Source organism: Temnothorax longispinosus, chromosome 9, assembly GCF_030848805.1.
Source record: "Temnothorax longispinosus isolate EJ_2023e chromosome 9, Tlon_JGU_v1, whole genome shotgun sequence".
Lineage (NCBI taxonomy): Eukaryota > Metazoa > Arthropoda > Insecta > Hymenoptera > Formicidae > Temnothorax > Temnothorax longispinosus.
In genome coordinates, this window is record NC_092366.1 from 4278770 (window position 1) to 4294777 (window position 16008).

Genomic DNA, 16008 nt, shown 5'->3' on the forward strand with positions numbered 1-16008 from the left:
ACAATATACAGGGTAAGTCTGGCCAGCCGGCGAGCCTCCGGCACGAAAATTCCGTAATGCCAAGGGGAAGTTTCGCGTGCGGCTGGACGATAATGCGCATCGCTCGCGGGGGACGATGATTTAACGCTTTAACGGCGGATTGTCGCGACCACGGAGACCGCAAAGGGTTACGAGCGGTCGGCCGAGCCCTTCGAGCACGCACGTCGCGCCGGGGTCCAGCTTCGTCCTCATCGTCGTCGCTAATTATTTATGTTGCCTGATCTTCGCACCCCTGCCTACCCGATGTTAATTGAATTCGCGTTCGTCCGTGGGGGCGACTGTCCCCGGTAATTTCGCCGGTACGCAGCAGCTGCCGCCGGTGCTGGTTGAAAGTCGACGAATGCTTGTCTCACCCTCTCGCTTTCGGCGTATATAATGAACGTTTACTGCAATTTTACGATTTTTATTCCGAATGGTATAATTAATATTTAATATTTTGTTTAAAGTATTTAGTATATTCAGCTCTTACATAATATATGAACTTTGATGATTTGATAAAATAAGTACCTGGAATTTAATTTGTATGTAAATTAGTTTTTATATTATACTACTAGTCACATAAACTGAAATTTTTCTTAATTAATTTGAGATGATGAAAATATCAAGCGCATATCCAGTTATTAAAATTTTTCTATTTGCGTAATTGATCTTCCTCTCTCTCTCTCTCTCTTACTCTCCCCCTCTCTCACTCTCACTCTAATACTCACTCTAATTTTATATATTGCAGATAAATCTACGCCTCATCCTCGTCAGTGGCAAGACAAAAGAGTTCCTATTCAGTCCAAGCGATTCCGCGGGCGATATAGCGCACCATGTGTTTGAAAATTGGCCGGAAGGTGAGTTAGTCATTGCCGTTTCGAAACTCCGCTTGCACCAATCCATTCCCCATTAGCGTTACTATAATTGCTATAACAGCAGAATCTAACATATGATGCTACCTGCAATTATTATCATTAATTACCGATGTGCCATCACGTCATGATGAGAGAGTTACAAAATCATCGTATACAAATACCTTATAGGTATGTATTCGAGAATCTGTTAGAATCTCTGCTACTCAAAAGATTTTAAAATTAGAAGATTAAACAATTCAGAAAGAAATGAGAAATTAACAAAATTAGATTTGTGTAAAATTAGAAATTTTGATTAACAAGAAGTTATGAAATTTCAAGAATAAATTTTTACAGAGTATTAAAAATGTTTATTTATGTATGACGTCTGGAATTTTTTTATGTAATTTTAATAATGCTTCATCGCTTTCGTTACAATGTGAAAGACTTGAAAGTTATTTTAAATATAAAGTACAAGCATTTTTTCTTTGTCCTAATATAATCAATAGATAGAAAAAAATTTAGAATTAAAATATATAGAATTATAAAGTTATATGAGGATAGAAACAATATAACTAGGAAATTTTACACTCAATCTTTACAATGGCGGGTTCGTATTTTCGTATTTTTTTTATCGCTACAAATACTTTCTACGAACCTACGCCATCTTTTAAAGTTCGAGGAGCTTTGGCTCCTCTCTCGGAAACTTTTCGCGAATCGTTGGATCGAGCCGGGAGAGAACACCTAACCCTCAGCATCCCGCAAATGTTATCTCCGTGTTGCAGACTGGGCAGAGGAGGCGGTCGCCAAGGCGGAGATCCTGCGGCTAATCTACCAGGGTCGTTTCCTGCACAGCAATGTCACGCTCGGTGCTCTTGGGCTTCCCTTTGGAAAAACCACGGTGATGCATCTGGTGCCGCGGGAGAATCTTCCGGAGCCTAATTCTCAAGGTGAATTCGCGAGATGCGACCATGTTATCTCCTCCTCCGTGGAGATCGTTACGAAACTTCTTGTATGCTTTCCTCCTCCCCGCCCCCTTCGCTTCCCCGATGAACTCACCACAAAACCAGACACAAATTTTCTCTTTTTTAACTTCTCTTGAGAGAGAAATATAAACCTCGTCATAAAATCGTAATTAAAATACTCTCGTAGACCATAAAATTAAACCGTGATGCACATCTGGTTTTTATTATGTTATATCAACTCTTATTCACATAACGTATATCATCTGTTAAACCATTATTGTCATTAGTACGTATTTAGTAAAATTCCTGAAAATTTTTAATATTAATAATTGACTAAAATAACTGAGATTCTGATTATTAATTTCCAAGATTAATAAGAAGATTTAATACCCTGTTTTCTAAAATGAATTTTTAAATGACAATTTTTTTTGTAATTTTATATAAAAAATGTAATATTATATAAAAATTACAATTTTTAATTGTATTTTTATGTATATGCATATAATGAGTGCCTTTATATATCATGGTATCCCCGGAGGAAAATAAATTACCCGGATAAGGGTTAATTCCCTGCAACCCGTATAAAAACACGTTGCGCACACTCTACCGCACTTTTATTAATATCCAGTTAAATCTTCACTCGTTATCGTTCTTTAAATTTGTTTACTCGCCGTTCTAAACTAAATCTATCGCATCGGTACGTGACGCGCTTGCGTAATTATTACGGTAAAATCTCGTTACAACGAGCTGCCGCCGTGGATCTCCAAATTGAATTTATTACACCAAAAGTTCGTTACATCAAGCCGCGTATTAGACGCGGAGATTCAATCACACTTCGTTATAGTGAAAATGTCGTATTCCATCGATGTTCATTATAACGGAATTTACGGAATTATATATGGATTAGCTTTATTTAGCCGTTAGTTGACAGCGATTTATATACAACTATCAAGAATGCAGCTAGAGTATATTGAAGATAGATTTTTCGGCAAATACATTTTTAGACAGAAATATCAAGGAGCATCGTCAAGAGTGGTCGTAGCTTCTCAAATTTTAATATTTTGCAGCAAAGCTTCAAACTAAAATATAAAATTATTAAAAAAAATTATAATATCAAGTATGAGACAGCATCAAATTAAAAAGAAAGATTCTAATAAATATATTCTTACCCCATTTTTATGATCATGTCAAAATATTAATTTTATTAAATATTTTATATCTCTATTTAATTTATAAAGAATTTTTTATTTTTTTACAATTTATAGCTAAGAAATTACTAGTATTTTGATACTTTTGTCAAACTAACAATGAGAGCAACTTCGAAAAAGTCCTTTCTTAAATCTGCGCCTTCTGGTCTTGCGTTTATCTCGCGGCATAAATTAATGTATACTGATAAATTGAACGTTGCGATCGTTACGCACGCATCGCTATCGATTTAGCACACGTTACTCTGCAACCGCGCATCAGTGAAAGTCAGAATATTAATTCGCATAATCAATCGTCTCATCAAATGATGATCGTCACACAGTTTCTCACTGCGCAACGTCGTTATTACTCGTACGAGGTCTATATAATTTCTCGTAAAATGCATATTTCGCGTTGCGACCCTTTGCAATTTCCCTTGCAATTTCTCTGTCGCTTCCGGCACGCGTATACTTCCGTTTCTGCGAGCCTTTTCCGGTAAATTCCGCGATTCTTAATTTAACGGCGATTGAACAATTGTATACGTTACATTGATTAATATCCGACAGTTTATCTTCGTTTTCTTCCTTCCTAACGTCGCGACATCGACTTCACCGCACGCAACTCGTTTACCGCTAATTATTAATCGATGCGACGGCAAGTGCGACGGATAAAACGCGGGCAGGTAGTTAATAATCAGCTTTGATCGACGGAGAAGATAATCGTCGAGGTGCTGCGATGCATTGTGCAACTTCGTAACAATACGCTGCAACTTTACAACACAGTGGAGGTTTCCTGCTTTCTAAATTGGCTTTTTCACGTGGCCTGTGCATCAGCAGCGCAAAATTTATAGGAAATGCATCATTTGTTCCCGCCTGTTTTCGGACAATCAAAAAAGTCGTTAATGATAGGTAAAAAGTAGGAAAAGCTAAACTATTTTTATTGGGCATTTTGTTTAAGTATTAACTAATTAATTATTTAATTTATTAGTTAAAACTACAGCCATTTAGATATTTTACTTAATATTACACTTTGTATTTACTAATAATAATTGATAACCGCTTCATGCTCGCCAAATTTGTTATATTCAATCTAGAATACCCAATGTTATAACATTGAAACATAACATCTTTTTTGTAGATCTAGATCTTTATTTAAAAAATTTTTAATATAAGTCCAAATTATTTTATATTACTTTTCTCATTTGTTTTAAGACTGATATTCTGTTAGATTGAAGGTACTGATTTATTGAATGCGTATGCTATTACATCAATTAACAATTAAAAGAAAAAGCGACAGTTATTCCCATTTCATCTTTTTAGGCATTCTTCCTAACGGTGAGTACATGTACACCCTGCCCGACGGTCCTTAAAACTATGACAACAACTAAAAGACACCGCCTTAAATCCTTGAGTCAACGTGAGTTTCCCCAATCCTTATCACCTATTTCTCGCAAATTCCAAATCCGTTGCTTGTTTCCACGACAAATAAATATAACACCGAACGAAAAGTAACATACACAAATCCTATCGTTCAAGACAATTTAATAACATTGTACGATCCGATATTTAAATGTGGGCTTTAACAGAAGAGCATGACATTATATCTGAATGAAGGAGAAATCCATGTACAACAACTTAATCTTATTCTTTTGTGAAAATAACTCAAGTTTGCCATTCCAGTTTTTTATAAATAATATTATACTATAATTTGTAATGGAAGAATAAAAAATTAACATTCTTATTTTGAAAATAAATGAAATGACTAAGGAAAGAATTGAGGTGCTACTTCATTGTTGATTGTTTAAATAACATCACTTGGTATTATTTGGCAATTGCTACTTTTATTAGAAAGAAATATTTATTTATTCGATCACGAAATAATATTAAAGTTAATTGCAGGCACCAGAAAAGACGATTTTTCCAAAGAATGATACGAAATTTTCTCGAGAAATTAGTCTGTGATGACTAATGAATTCTTTATTTCAGTCAGGAGAGCTCTTTTGCAAGAACCAAGTGAACTTTCTTTACACTCTTTCAACGCAATGTACACGATGTTACGCATATATACACATACGCACATACGCACACACATTCTTTCTCTTTTCATCCGTTTGCACAGACCGTCTATCCAGATTTCGCGGTGCTAGGCTGGACTTCGCGTCGCAAGGACATGCGAGTTAACCGACATGTGCGTTATTTTGTTGCAGATCAGAGACAAAAAAGTAAAGGCGGCGGGAGTAGTTGCTGCTCGGCTTCCTGCTGCATACTCTAAGCCGTCGCAGTAGCCGTCGCCGACGTCGGTGGTGGATCTCGTGGCGGATGGGCATGCAGCGATGGGCGAGCTCGGGCTCACCCACAGCGCTGAGCCATGGTTTCTAAGATTTCTGTGCTGATGTATAATCGTTAGTGGCTGAGCTCGTGAGCAGTGTAGCACGAGGAGAGAAGAAGAAAAAACGGATCGTCGGACGAAGGAGAGGTCTCGCTCGCGCGATATCCGCCGACGAGGGATGCGCGCCGCAACGATGCGTTCCCCGGTGAATAAATCCCCCTACGTCGTCGGACCGATCGCTTATTTCGGTTCATTTGACGGGCGGTAATGCGTGCGCGATCGATATGCACTCGCGAGGGAAATCCGCTCGGGAAGACGAGCGGACGGGTATAGCGTGCTCTCCGTTAAGAGAGGCCGGATCGTTGTCGGCGGCACGACGATTAGCTTGCCGAGAGATCTCCGGCCGAATTGCGCCGATAGGGGATGGTCGACTAACTTCGACTAACGACGTTACTGTGGACGCTACGGGCTCTTGTTGTGATATACCGATGGACGTGAAAAGGATTTGATCAGTCAGTAAATTTCATTAACAGCTCGAATCAAGGATCGATTAGCTATTTTTTCCCTCCCCCTGCCGCTTACCAACTGACGACCCCGCAAGCGTCGTAATATCGAAAGAGAAAAAAAAAGAGAGAAGCATGGGATCATTCGTAAAATTAGTTAATTGTCTTAAGTTGAAATTTCCGTTAACTACAGAGTTAACTGAGTAATAAATTTTATTAACCACTCTGATTAATTTCGTATGGCGATATTTCTTCATTTCTACAGCGTTTACATCGTTAGATTGTAAATGGGATAATCGTAAATGTAGTTAGCAGTCTTAATTAAATTTTGCTTAGGGATTCCTTATCCTTTCCCTAGATTACATATAGCTATATGATATCGATGAAGAAAGAAGACGATCGTAAATTTAGTTAACGGTCTTAACTAAATTTTGGTCGGCGATACCCCGTCTTTTCCTAGATTACGACCGTAGTTGTAATACCGCAGGAGGGAAAGACGTTAAGGTCGCTTAACTTCCGTTAACCCTCCTTAGTTAACTTAAGTTTCGATTATTCGCCCTCGACTTGACCTAAATTAATTTAATTCAATTCCGCTATCTATCTCGCGAAACGAAACTAGAATCGGAGGATTCTAGGAAAGCGTTAAACGTCAGTTAACTTTAACTATCGTTCAGTTAGAGCACCACCTCGGTGTCGGCGCAAGCCGGCCTCGAGGCTCGAGAAGGGCGAACAATTACGTATTCGCCGCGAATGTTTGTAATCCCGTTTTGTTCGCTCCCATCTAACGAACTCGTGTGCGTATGCACGGTATAATGCGGAATAGAATTCTCAAGGAATGGAACCGGGGTAGCAAGAGACTACGTTCCGTTCTGAGCGTACATCCAAGACGCGCCCTGGAACGGCGCTACAATGCTTAGAAACTCAACCACTATCACAATACCGCAGCATTATAATAATTATGTAGACGGGATCGTGTGCATGCTTGCGTAAATTGAATGTATCGCGTTCGAGTGAGAAAAAGGAAGAGGAAGCGAATGAGAGGGAGCGAAAGAGAGAGAGAGAGAGAGAATCGCGCGCGAGAGAATCAAAGAGAGAATAAAATTTATGTTGTGATATGCAGGTAGCGATTATATATGTTATATATATAAAATATATATATACATGTATATGCAGGGTGTTCCTAGTCAATCGCGCATTCGGTCGACAATACTTAACGCGTTGGTAGTTAGAATCGCACGTGAGAAAATTTCATAGCGGCAACGGTTTTTCAGCGATAGATTGACTCGTGAGAAGCAGACGAGTCACTTTACAATTTTATTCGGTATGCGATGTCAACAGACACGTTAAGACTGATATGGAATACAGTGTATTCACTGGATTGAGATATTTTTTTGAAGCTCGTTCGGTATTAACCGTTTACCCGCGGTATTTATCGTCGAAGGTGCGACTGACCAGAGATTCCCTGTATATACAGAATGTTGAGAAAGAAGGACGTGAAGATTCGTGGGTACATTCCTCGCAAATTCGATTTTTTTTTTGCGAATTAATTCGACTCCGTTGCGTGGCACACTTTTCATGCGCGCCTGAATATCTCGATTACCGACTAACAAATCGAATTCCATTAACGCATGTAAATTCCATTAAAATTAAATAAACAAGTGCGACCAATTATAAATTGGAGCGATACGTTGATTTTAATGCGAACGTAAATTTGGGATAAACTCTTCCGAGAGCTATCCAACGCCACGTCGATATCCATATACCTCGACGAAAATATTCAAAATGATCTCAAACGAATCTTTATTGTATTTCGTCGTTTGACCGTAAACGTTTTGTTCGCATTCCGCAAAGAAGCTTCACTTGTCGTGTTCAAAGTTCGAAAAGCTCGACGCTAGGACGCAACTTGGATCTGGGAACGATCGCGACTTCGAATCGCGCGAGGAATACGTTCGCGTACAATACATAGTCGCGTTCTTCTCTCTCGACAGACTGTATATACGTACTATTATCGAAGTCGCGTGTGCACGTCGACACGCGCGTTCCGCGTCTCGACGCACGCGTCTCGGCGCGCACGTATGCGACGGTATGAGGCACGTTGACGCGCAGTTAAGCTCTCATACCGCATAGATGACTTTATTATCATGAATTTAAAATGAAGTAATATTATATGACGCCACTTTGAGAGTTTAGTATTCCGAAGTATAAGATTATCAGAGAGGAGAGAGAGAGAGAGAGAAAGAGAGGGAGAGAGAAAGAGAGAGAGAAAGAGAGAAGACATTGGATCTCTAATGAGTAGTTATGATTAAATGAAAACTCAAATATATTTCCTGTTATATATATCCCCTTCTTTTCCCCCCGTCGAGTCCTCCCCCGGTCCTCCCTCTACTAATCCATCTTCTCTTGCCCGCCCTCAATCCCTTCGTGTTACCCGTCCACGCGAATCTGTCGGGCCTAGAACGTCGCTCTCGTTAGACCCAAAAATAAATAATTCCATGCTATGAATTTACCATGCCCATTTCGAGTATCGATCGTAGTTAGGTCCAATCAAACCGTTACGACGAATGCGTTGTAGGCGATTCTCTACACACCGACACTGACACTGATCCACGTGTATACACACATACACACACACACACAAAGGCCACGTGTGCGTGCACGCGCGCGTAACTCTCTAACACGCTATCTTATACTAATCGTACTGTAACTCTTACGAAATGCATAGCCCTGTGTATATATATATAATGCAATGTTCTTACCGTAGTTAAATTTGCGAGAGAAGAAATTTGTGCGATCAAAGCGTGAGCTATATTTAATTTATTTCTTATGTATACACACACATATGCACATACACACATACACATCCAAATACACACTCGCGAAGCGAAGCGAAATGCGAGGCGATCATGTTTGTATATTTCGAAATCGTTATTAGTACCTGCCTGACTCATAAACCTGTGCCATACCGTGGAATTCTTTTATTCACCTATGTCCCTCCTCGTTGTCGTTCCATCACTGTAACGCCGTCCTTTTTCTCTCGAACCTTCCCTGCTGCGATCGGCACTTAACGCGCAAAGTATTTTCCCTTGTACCTTTTCGCGGAGATTGTTATACGTGCGAGAGGCCGTTCGCCAACTGAAATTCGGCGAGGGCATTAAGACATAATTAAGACATATCAACATTGAGCCCGAATCGCGACGACAAAACTTTAATTTGATCTACTAATTTCCCGCGGGTTAAAATTCTGTAATTGTAAATTATATTTTTCCGGAAAGGTACCGCATCATGCAAATTAAAAATGATATATAATGGGAACATATTCGAATTCGTATTATTTATTTCCTGAGAAACGAAGAATTTAATCGCATACGATAACGAGGGGTTCTTAGAGAATTTTTTGACAAACCCGCGTGCAGAAGACACTTCTGCTTTTCTGAATCCAAGCATTCTTCAATTTCAACAATTGTACTGGAGATATAGTGGTGGTCAAACTTCTCCAAGCATCAGCCGCATATTCTCTTCAAATTTTCCTGTCTTGAGCTTCTTTGCACTTAAAAACTAATTCTATCAAAGTGCAGAAATAATTAAATTTCAATATATAGATATAAATTAAAGTTAACTCGAATTGAAAATATATTCAAATTTACCTCACATAAAATGACATTAAAACAACTGTTGTATTATAGCGTCATACACAATTGCGTTACAGTTCAATTTCTTTTAGTTTGGCCACCATGATACAACGTTATATAATACCAGTCATACAATACCGTTTTTCTCGCGTCCTATCTCAAGGCGAATGAGAGAGCTTCAAAGTACACGCGTTCGCGGCAGGGTAACGTTACTCCTATCTATCCCCTATCGCTTTATCTAAACGATTCTGTACGGTGAAAGTCTAACGCTGAACACATTGTATATACTGTGGGTTTATGGGAACGGCTCGCACGATGCACTCATTACAACTTACTCATTGTTCTTTAGTACGTTCGTTCCGAGCGGTTTTCATCGGTTTTTTTTTTAAGAAGGATCCGTATATATAGAGCGTTACCTTTAATGATCGAACACTTTAAAAACGTCATTACTTTTTGTCCACGCCCTGCCCCCCATGATTCGTATTTTTTATTGTAAGATCATAAGATGTAGATTATCTATAAAATGCTGTTTATATAGGGAAACCAATTGTTTAGTTCGTAAGATTTTAAGATTCGCGAAATAGAGAGGGAGAGAGTGTGAAAGAGAGAGAGAGAGAATGAGAGTGAGAGCGAGGACGCGAGAGAGACAGTGAGAAAGCTACACATTACCCGGTATGTTGTGAGCTTACGGAAGGGATGCATGGCGAATGAAGAAGACTCTATTAGTCCTATCGTGAATGTACTATTAAAAAAAAGATGTAATGAAAAGTTAAAAAGTATTCTTAAACATCAATTGCATTGTATTCATTTCATTGCGCGATTAAGCTGCGTCCGAGATTATAAATAGGCTTATGCGCGATAAACGAAGTCGAACTCACACGCGAACTGTAAGGAAGGGTGAGAAAAACAGGGGTGGAAGGAAAGGAGAGATCATCCTTGCCGCGTCTGGAGCTTCCATCGCGTTTTTTTTCCTTTTGCCATTTCACGACGGAATTAATTTCGAATTATTGCTACAAACGTAGAGGGTTCTCCGTAATAAATTTACCTTGCAACTCCTCTCACTCCGCGATGTCACTATCAGGCGTTGGTTGAGGATCTCCGGAACCGCAATTTTTCGAAAGGAACATCCTTAAAGTCTCTTACTTTTTTTTAATAATCGAAATCGAGATTATTTCTATTCGAAGTCTCGACGAAATGTGAAACGCGCGCACGTAACACAATAAAGATCAACAAAATATATATATTTCCCGTGTAAAGGGATTAAAGTTTAAAAACAAGTTGAATATCACGATGGTCGTTGATTTGAAGAATACCCACACACACGTGTGTGTGTGCGTGTGTGTGTATATACGTATTGTTAACCTCGTATTAATTGCTGATACATTCCATAGCGAGATTATCTTACACACAAATATAATTTCAATTAACCGATAATTATACTTTTAAAGTTAACAACAATGGGCAATTAACTGAGTCGCGATAAATAAAGAGTTCATTTTCTGTTTAATTGTCTAAAGCGTGGAAAGTCTTTAAAGGATAGATAATGGTATTCGTAAAATATGCATGCATAATCTACGAAGAATATACACTTCTTTGTACTTCATATCAAAATTTTAGCCTGTAAGGATCTACTCGGGACGATTTTCGGACAAGAAATTTTATTCTAATTTCGTTTTCTTTTCAGTAGAGAAATCTACAATTTCCCCCTTGCTAAAACGAAGGATTATCAGTATCATCAATGATACGATGGATCAATTTCTTTTATTTTTTTTTTATGTGAGACATTTCTAGATTGTCCAATAAATTGGCAAAATTATTCTTACAAGACAACAAGACGGGAAGTTAACATTAATTAAATAAAAACATCCTAAACTATAATACACAACTATTTATGTTAGAATACTTTTCACTTTATTTGCGGACAAAATTGACAAGTAAATGTCTTTCATCGATCCGACCTATCTTCACTAAAAATACTCCGTGTCTGTGGATTTCTTATTAACAGCTACATTGCCGATATTGCCGTGTTAGAAAGAAATAAGAATCGATACTCATAATTTTCAGTTATCGCTCGCGATACTTTCTATCCCGCGGAATTATTTGATTGATATGCCACCTTCTATAAAATTGTCGGTTGACTGTCAACGAAGAGAAAAATTAGGATCCTTCGGAATAAGGATTTGAAAAATATCAAACTTCGCCTACAAACGTATATTACAGATAAATCATAAATGCTGTATAATGCTATATTACGATTATATACAAAATGTTTGGCAATAAGCTATGGTTGAATATGATACATTCCACGATATTCCAAAACTCTATACATATATGATATATTTATTCATCTTAAATGTAGCTGGATGCTATATCAAAATTTTTTTAAAGCGATAACTAATGAATAAAACTATTTTTTTATTTTTATTACATATCATTTTTAATATTATATATATTACATTTTATATTACCATATATTATAATTCTCAATCAATATGGATGTCATGGCAATTTTAGTAAGAAAAGAAACAGTTTTAATTTTTAACAACGGCTGTCATCACGTATGCCTATTGTCGAATATTCTGTACGTTTAAATTTTGCTATCGTTATAATATCGACGTAAACCACATTCGTAAAAGATATTGACAAGCAGAGAATTACAGCTTGCAGAGACATTACTTCTATGTAATATATGTCGCGTAACAATTGTGTACCCCTATTACATACGAAAGCCGTTTTACTAATCCGCATTTTACGCTATAGGGAGAGACGACGAAATTTCGCGGTCACTCTATTTTGAATACGACCTTTCGCCTATAAAACGGATCCGCTTTATTTTCCTTTTCCTCTCACTGGTAGTTTGTAGATCGTACGATTAAGGAACGCGAGGTACAAAGGAACCCAGTGACGTTTAATTCGAAAAGGGAGAAAAGAAAAAGAAGAAAAAAAAAGAAATTTATACAGCGAGACAGACGCCGCGTCGGGAATGTAATCGACATTCTTTGTGTAATTGTAATGTAAGCGTAAACACCACAGCCAGAATTCACGCAATATGTCCCTAATCAATGTTCATATATGAATATTGAAAGAAATGTATAAAAAGCTATGTAGTATTATAAAAAAAACGAGTATATATATATGATATTTATTCCTGTTGCTTCATATCTGTTGGACACATCGAAGTTCACCTGACATGGTTTCACGCCTTCTTTTCATTCTTAAGGCGATCGCCTCTCGATAAACAATTACTACATTCGAGGTGTAATGCCCAGATATTTTTGTAGATAGCAATTATTTATGGCCACGATGCGACAACGCGAAATAAAACCGAATAAAACGAATCTTATGCAACCAAGGAGTGAGATAAAATTGAAATAAAACATTCCAGCGCGACGAGTTTTGCATGGAAAAACATAATTTTTTTATCAAACATGTTTTGCTTTATAAAACTGCTACATATTCATCGACGTTATTTTTGCTACGAATTCCCTTTTTTTTATTTTCGCGAGTCAACGTGTTTTTGTTTACGCGTCAAGTTACTTTTTGTCACTGTTAAGTGCAAGGTGCGAGAGATTAAATTGAAAGACGTAGACGAATCCAAATAGGATTGATCTTTATAAAAAATGTTGGTCGCCGAGTTTTTTCTCTGCAAGGCAGTCGGATTACGTATGCAAATGCAAACATACAGATATATAATTCAGGTAGGTTCACGGCTTTCAATAAAAAAGTAAGTTTATTCAAATGCGTTATTTTTGGCAAAATAAACCGCAACCTTAAACTACTCTTCTATTTTTTACCTCTCATAAGAAAGATATACGGATCGTGCTTTTCTAATATGACGGATTATTCAAAAGATTGCGAGCTTCAATAATTCTTTCGTTTCATTCATTTAAAAAATGAGCTAGAATTAGAGATTCAAATTTAAGACACTTGATCCTTTGTTACTACGTTAAATTGATGACCGATTCCGGTCAACCTTGATTTATTTTTTTTTGATTCCAGTAAAAACGTTCAACCGCGTGACATTTTAAAAAGCAGAGTTCTCCAATGATTGAGTGTCACGACAAAATTACGTCATTCACTTCAGGTGAATTTTATTTTTGTCAGATTTCAAATTGACACCCGGTTGGAAAGGATGTCATTCTATAAAAGTCACACAAATGACCATCTATTTTGTAGTGACGAATCACGCAAAACATTTTTTTATTTTTAAATATTTATTGACAATTTAGACGCATTTCCAAGATTTATTGACGTATGCCATTGGATACGTGTCATAAATAATATTTTCAACATAACTAATTTGCGAACTAATTTTCAAGGCATCCTCTTCGAGGCTGCCTCGCCAATTTAACTTCCTCAAGCAGATTTCTTTTCGCCATACTTCTTGAATCTCGGAACCATGTACATGGGTATCGACAATGTCGAACCAGCTATACAGAACAACGAAACTATCTTTTCCTGTAACAAAAATTTTCCTCATTATTACAAATAAAATAAGATTAATCTATGTGAAAGCGACAATCGTGGTGTATTCAAGCATGAGATTTCCAAAACAATTAATATTTCCATTGCAAGAAATATTAATTGTTGCGCCAAATTTTCTATCAAATTTTATGTCGCATTAAGTCCTCATTTTTCAATCAATTCTTGTGGCAAAACATGGAAAATCTCTCACAATTTTACATTCCACTGAAGGAGGTTAACCCAACATTACTTGCGTGGTTTTTTTGTCTTAATTTAAACCACAACTAGCGTGGGATGTATCTTACAATATTATTATCTCAACTTTCATTGTCCTCTTTGATGATTTACAATAAAATAAAGGTTTGATATTTTATACAACTTCTAGATAAAGATAAGCGTAATTCTTCTTTAATTGTGAGACAATTTGTGCAATTGGCATACGATCGATATAAAAGTTTTACGCTGTAAATTTAGATTTCTAAAGGGAGAAGAGGGTCGTGGAGTATTTACTCCCCCATGCAAGTAACATATAGGGTTAACTGCGCGCTTAGGGTTAACCGTGTCTTTCTCTTATGTAATTTCACACGACACGGAGCAGCTTCTACTCACAGCGGTGGAAATTTTTACTTCGGGCGGTGCGCTGACGATCGAATTAGTGTACGTCCTAGAAATAACGCCCGACAAACCGGACGCATTTCTCAGCCCGTTGCGAATCGCGAACATTTTCGCTCTCGTCGTTTACGAGCTTTCCGATTATCGTGGAAAGAAGTCGCAGTCGCACAAACTGCTCGAACAGTAACCAGGAATATTATTTCTCGAGACGGGCAATTCTATTCAGCCAGAGAGAAGCCTGAGTCTGAAGAGAGTCTTTTTCGTGGCCCGTGGGACTGTCGACAGCCAAACCCCCGTACACTACCGCCAGTACATTATACCGCCATTTTCGAAATTGGTACTACGTAGCCACGTTCATTTTCCGACACTATCGATAAAACATCATTTTGGTGCGCGTCCGTGCTACATCTGCAAATGTAAAGGTGCCATTTCACGTTGACTGCATTATAGTTGAGTGCATTACATTCGCGAGATTTACATGCTCAATACCGTGCGTACGATATTTAATCTTAATTGTGATTTTGTTTAATCAACTACGTGCCTTTACTAATCGTCCACTTGATTCGCGTAGCATCTCGCGTCAAGATCTTTCAACATTTCATCGTCATTAACGCGATTGTAACGCAGTGATGAAACGCGGAACAAATCGGGGCAATCGCGACTCCTTCAAATTTGCGCGAAAAATCTATGTTACCTGCTTTTATATTATAGAGTAAAAGTACTTCCTTCCCATGGGTACGACCTTTTGGCGAGGTGGGAAGGCTCAGTACCCAGTACGAGGATTTTACCCAAGCAAAACTCTCGTTCTGCTTGGATAAAAATTCAAAGACGGGGAACCTAACGTTACCCTGCTCCGTCTCCGCCGATTTAATTAAATGAACGAACCGCAGCCGATTCGTCGCGTTTGCTTCGGGAATGCCGTTCAAGTAATCGGACTAAAGGACTTTTTTAAACGGGAGTGCCGTACAGTATCGCGCGAGAAAGACTTTTATTTATTAGTCCGCGTGCGATTGTAGTTAATTATGCGAGTGTTTCTCGCGAGTGTCCTGTGCGGTGAGAGGAGGAAGCTTGACGTCCTGAGAGGAGGAGGAGGTCTGGGAGAGACATCGGGCCCCGGCGGAGCAACCTTGAGGTGAATATTATCTGCATAATAATTATTTTCCATTTATTTAGATTGTTTTATTTTGATAAGTTAAAAATAATTAGAAAAAGAGAAATTATCTAAAATTTTATTTTTGTAAAAGATTTTTTTCGGTAAATAGATAATAGTATTGCTAAGTATTTTATTGAAAGACGAATTAGAGGCGCGTAAGAATTATTTTTTGAAATATTGATCATTTATTTGAACGCTTCTTTAATTTGAATTTTATGTTTGTATGTTACAGTCGTCGTAACTACGTGAATAACTCCGCCTGTTGCGCATCGGGTTAATTGGTGAGTCAGAATTTCTTTT

At 37.8% G+C, this 16008-nt stretch overlaps 1 protein-coding gene and 1 long non-coding RNA gene across 3 annotated transcripts in view; one reads left to right on the plus strand and one right to left on the minus strand.

Annotated features, from left to right (window-relative positions):
• The window catches only part of Ubl3 (ubiquitin like 3), a 46735-nt gene extending 34117 nt beyond the window's left edge, over window positions 1-12618 (plus strand). For both annotated transcript variants that reach the window (XM_071789302.1, XM_071789303.1), the window contains exons 2-4: window positions 767-875; window positions 1655-1819; window positions 5226-12618. In XM_071789302.1, coding sequence (XP_071645403.1) covers window positions 767-875; window positions 1655-1819; window positions 5226-5290 — 339 coding nt within the window. In that variant the 3' untranslated portion in view covers window positions 5291-12618. The remainder of the gene's footprint in view (window positions 1-766; window positions 876-1654; window positions 1820-5225) is intronic.
• A 1027-nt stretch (window positions 12619-13645) lies between these two features.
• LOC139819713 (uncharacterized) lies at window positions 13646-15509 on the minus strand. The gene is made up of 2 exons (XR_011733800.1): window positions 14553-15509; window positions 13646-13937 (listed from the first exon to the last, which is right to left on the minus strand). It is a non-coding gene; the product is annotated as an uncharacterized lncRNA (long non-coding RNA).
• Between the last annotated feature and the right edge of the window lie 499 nt (window positions 15510-16008).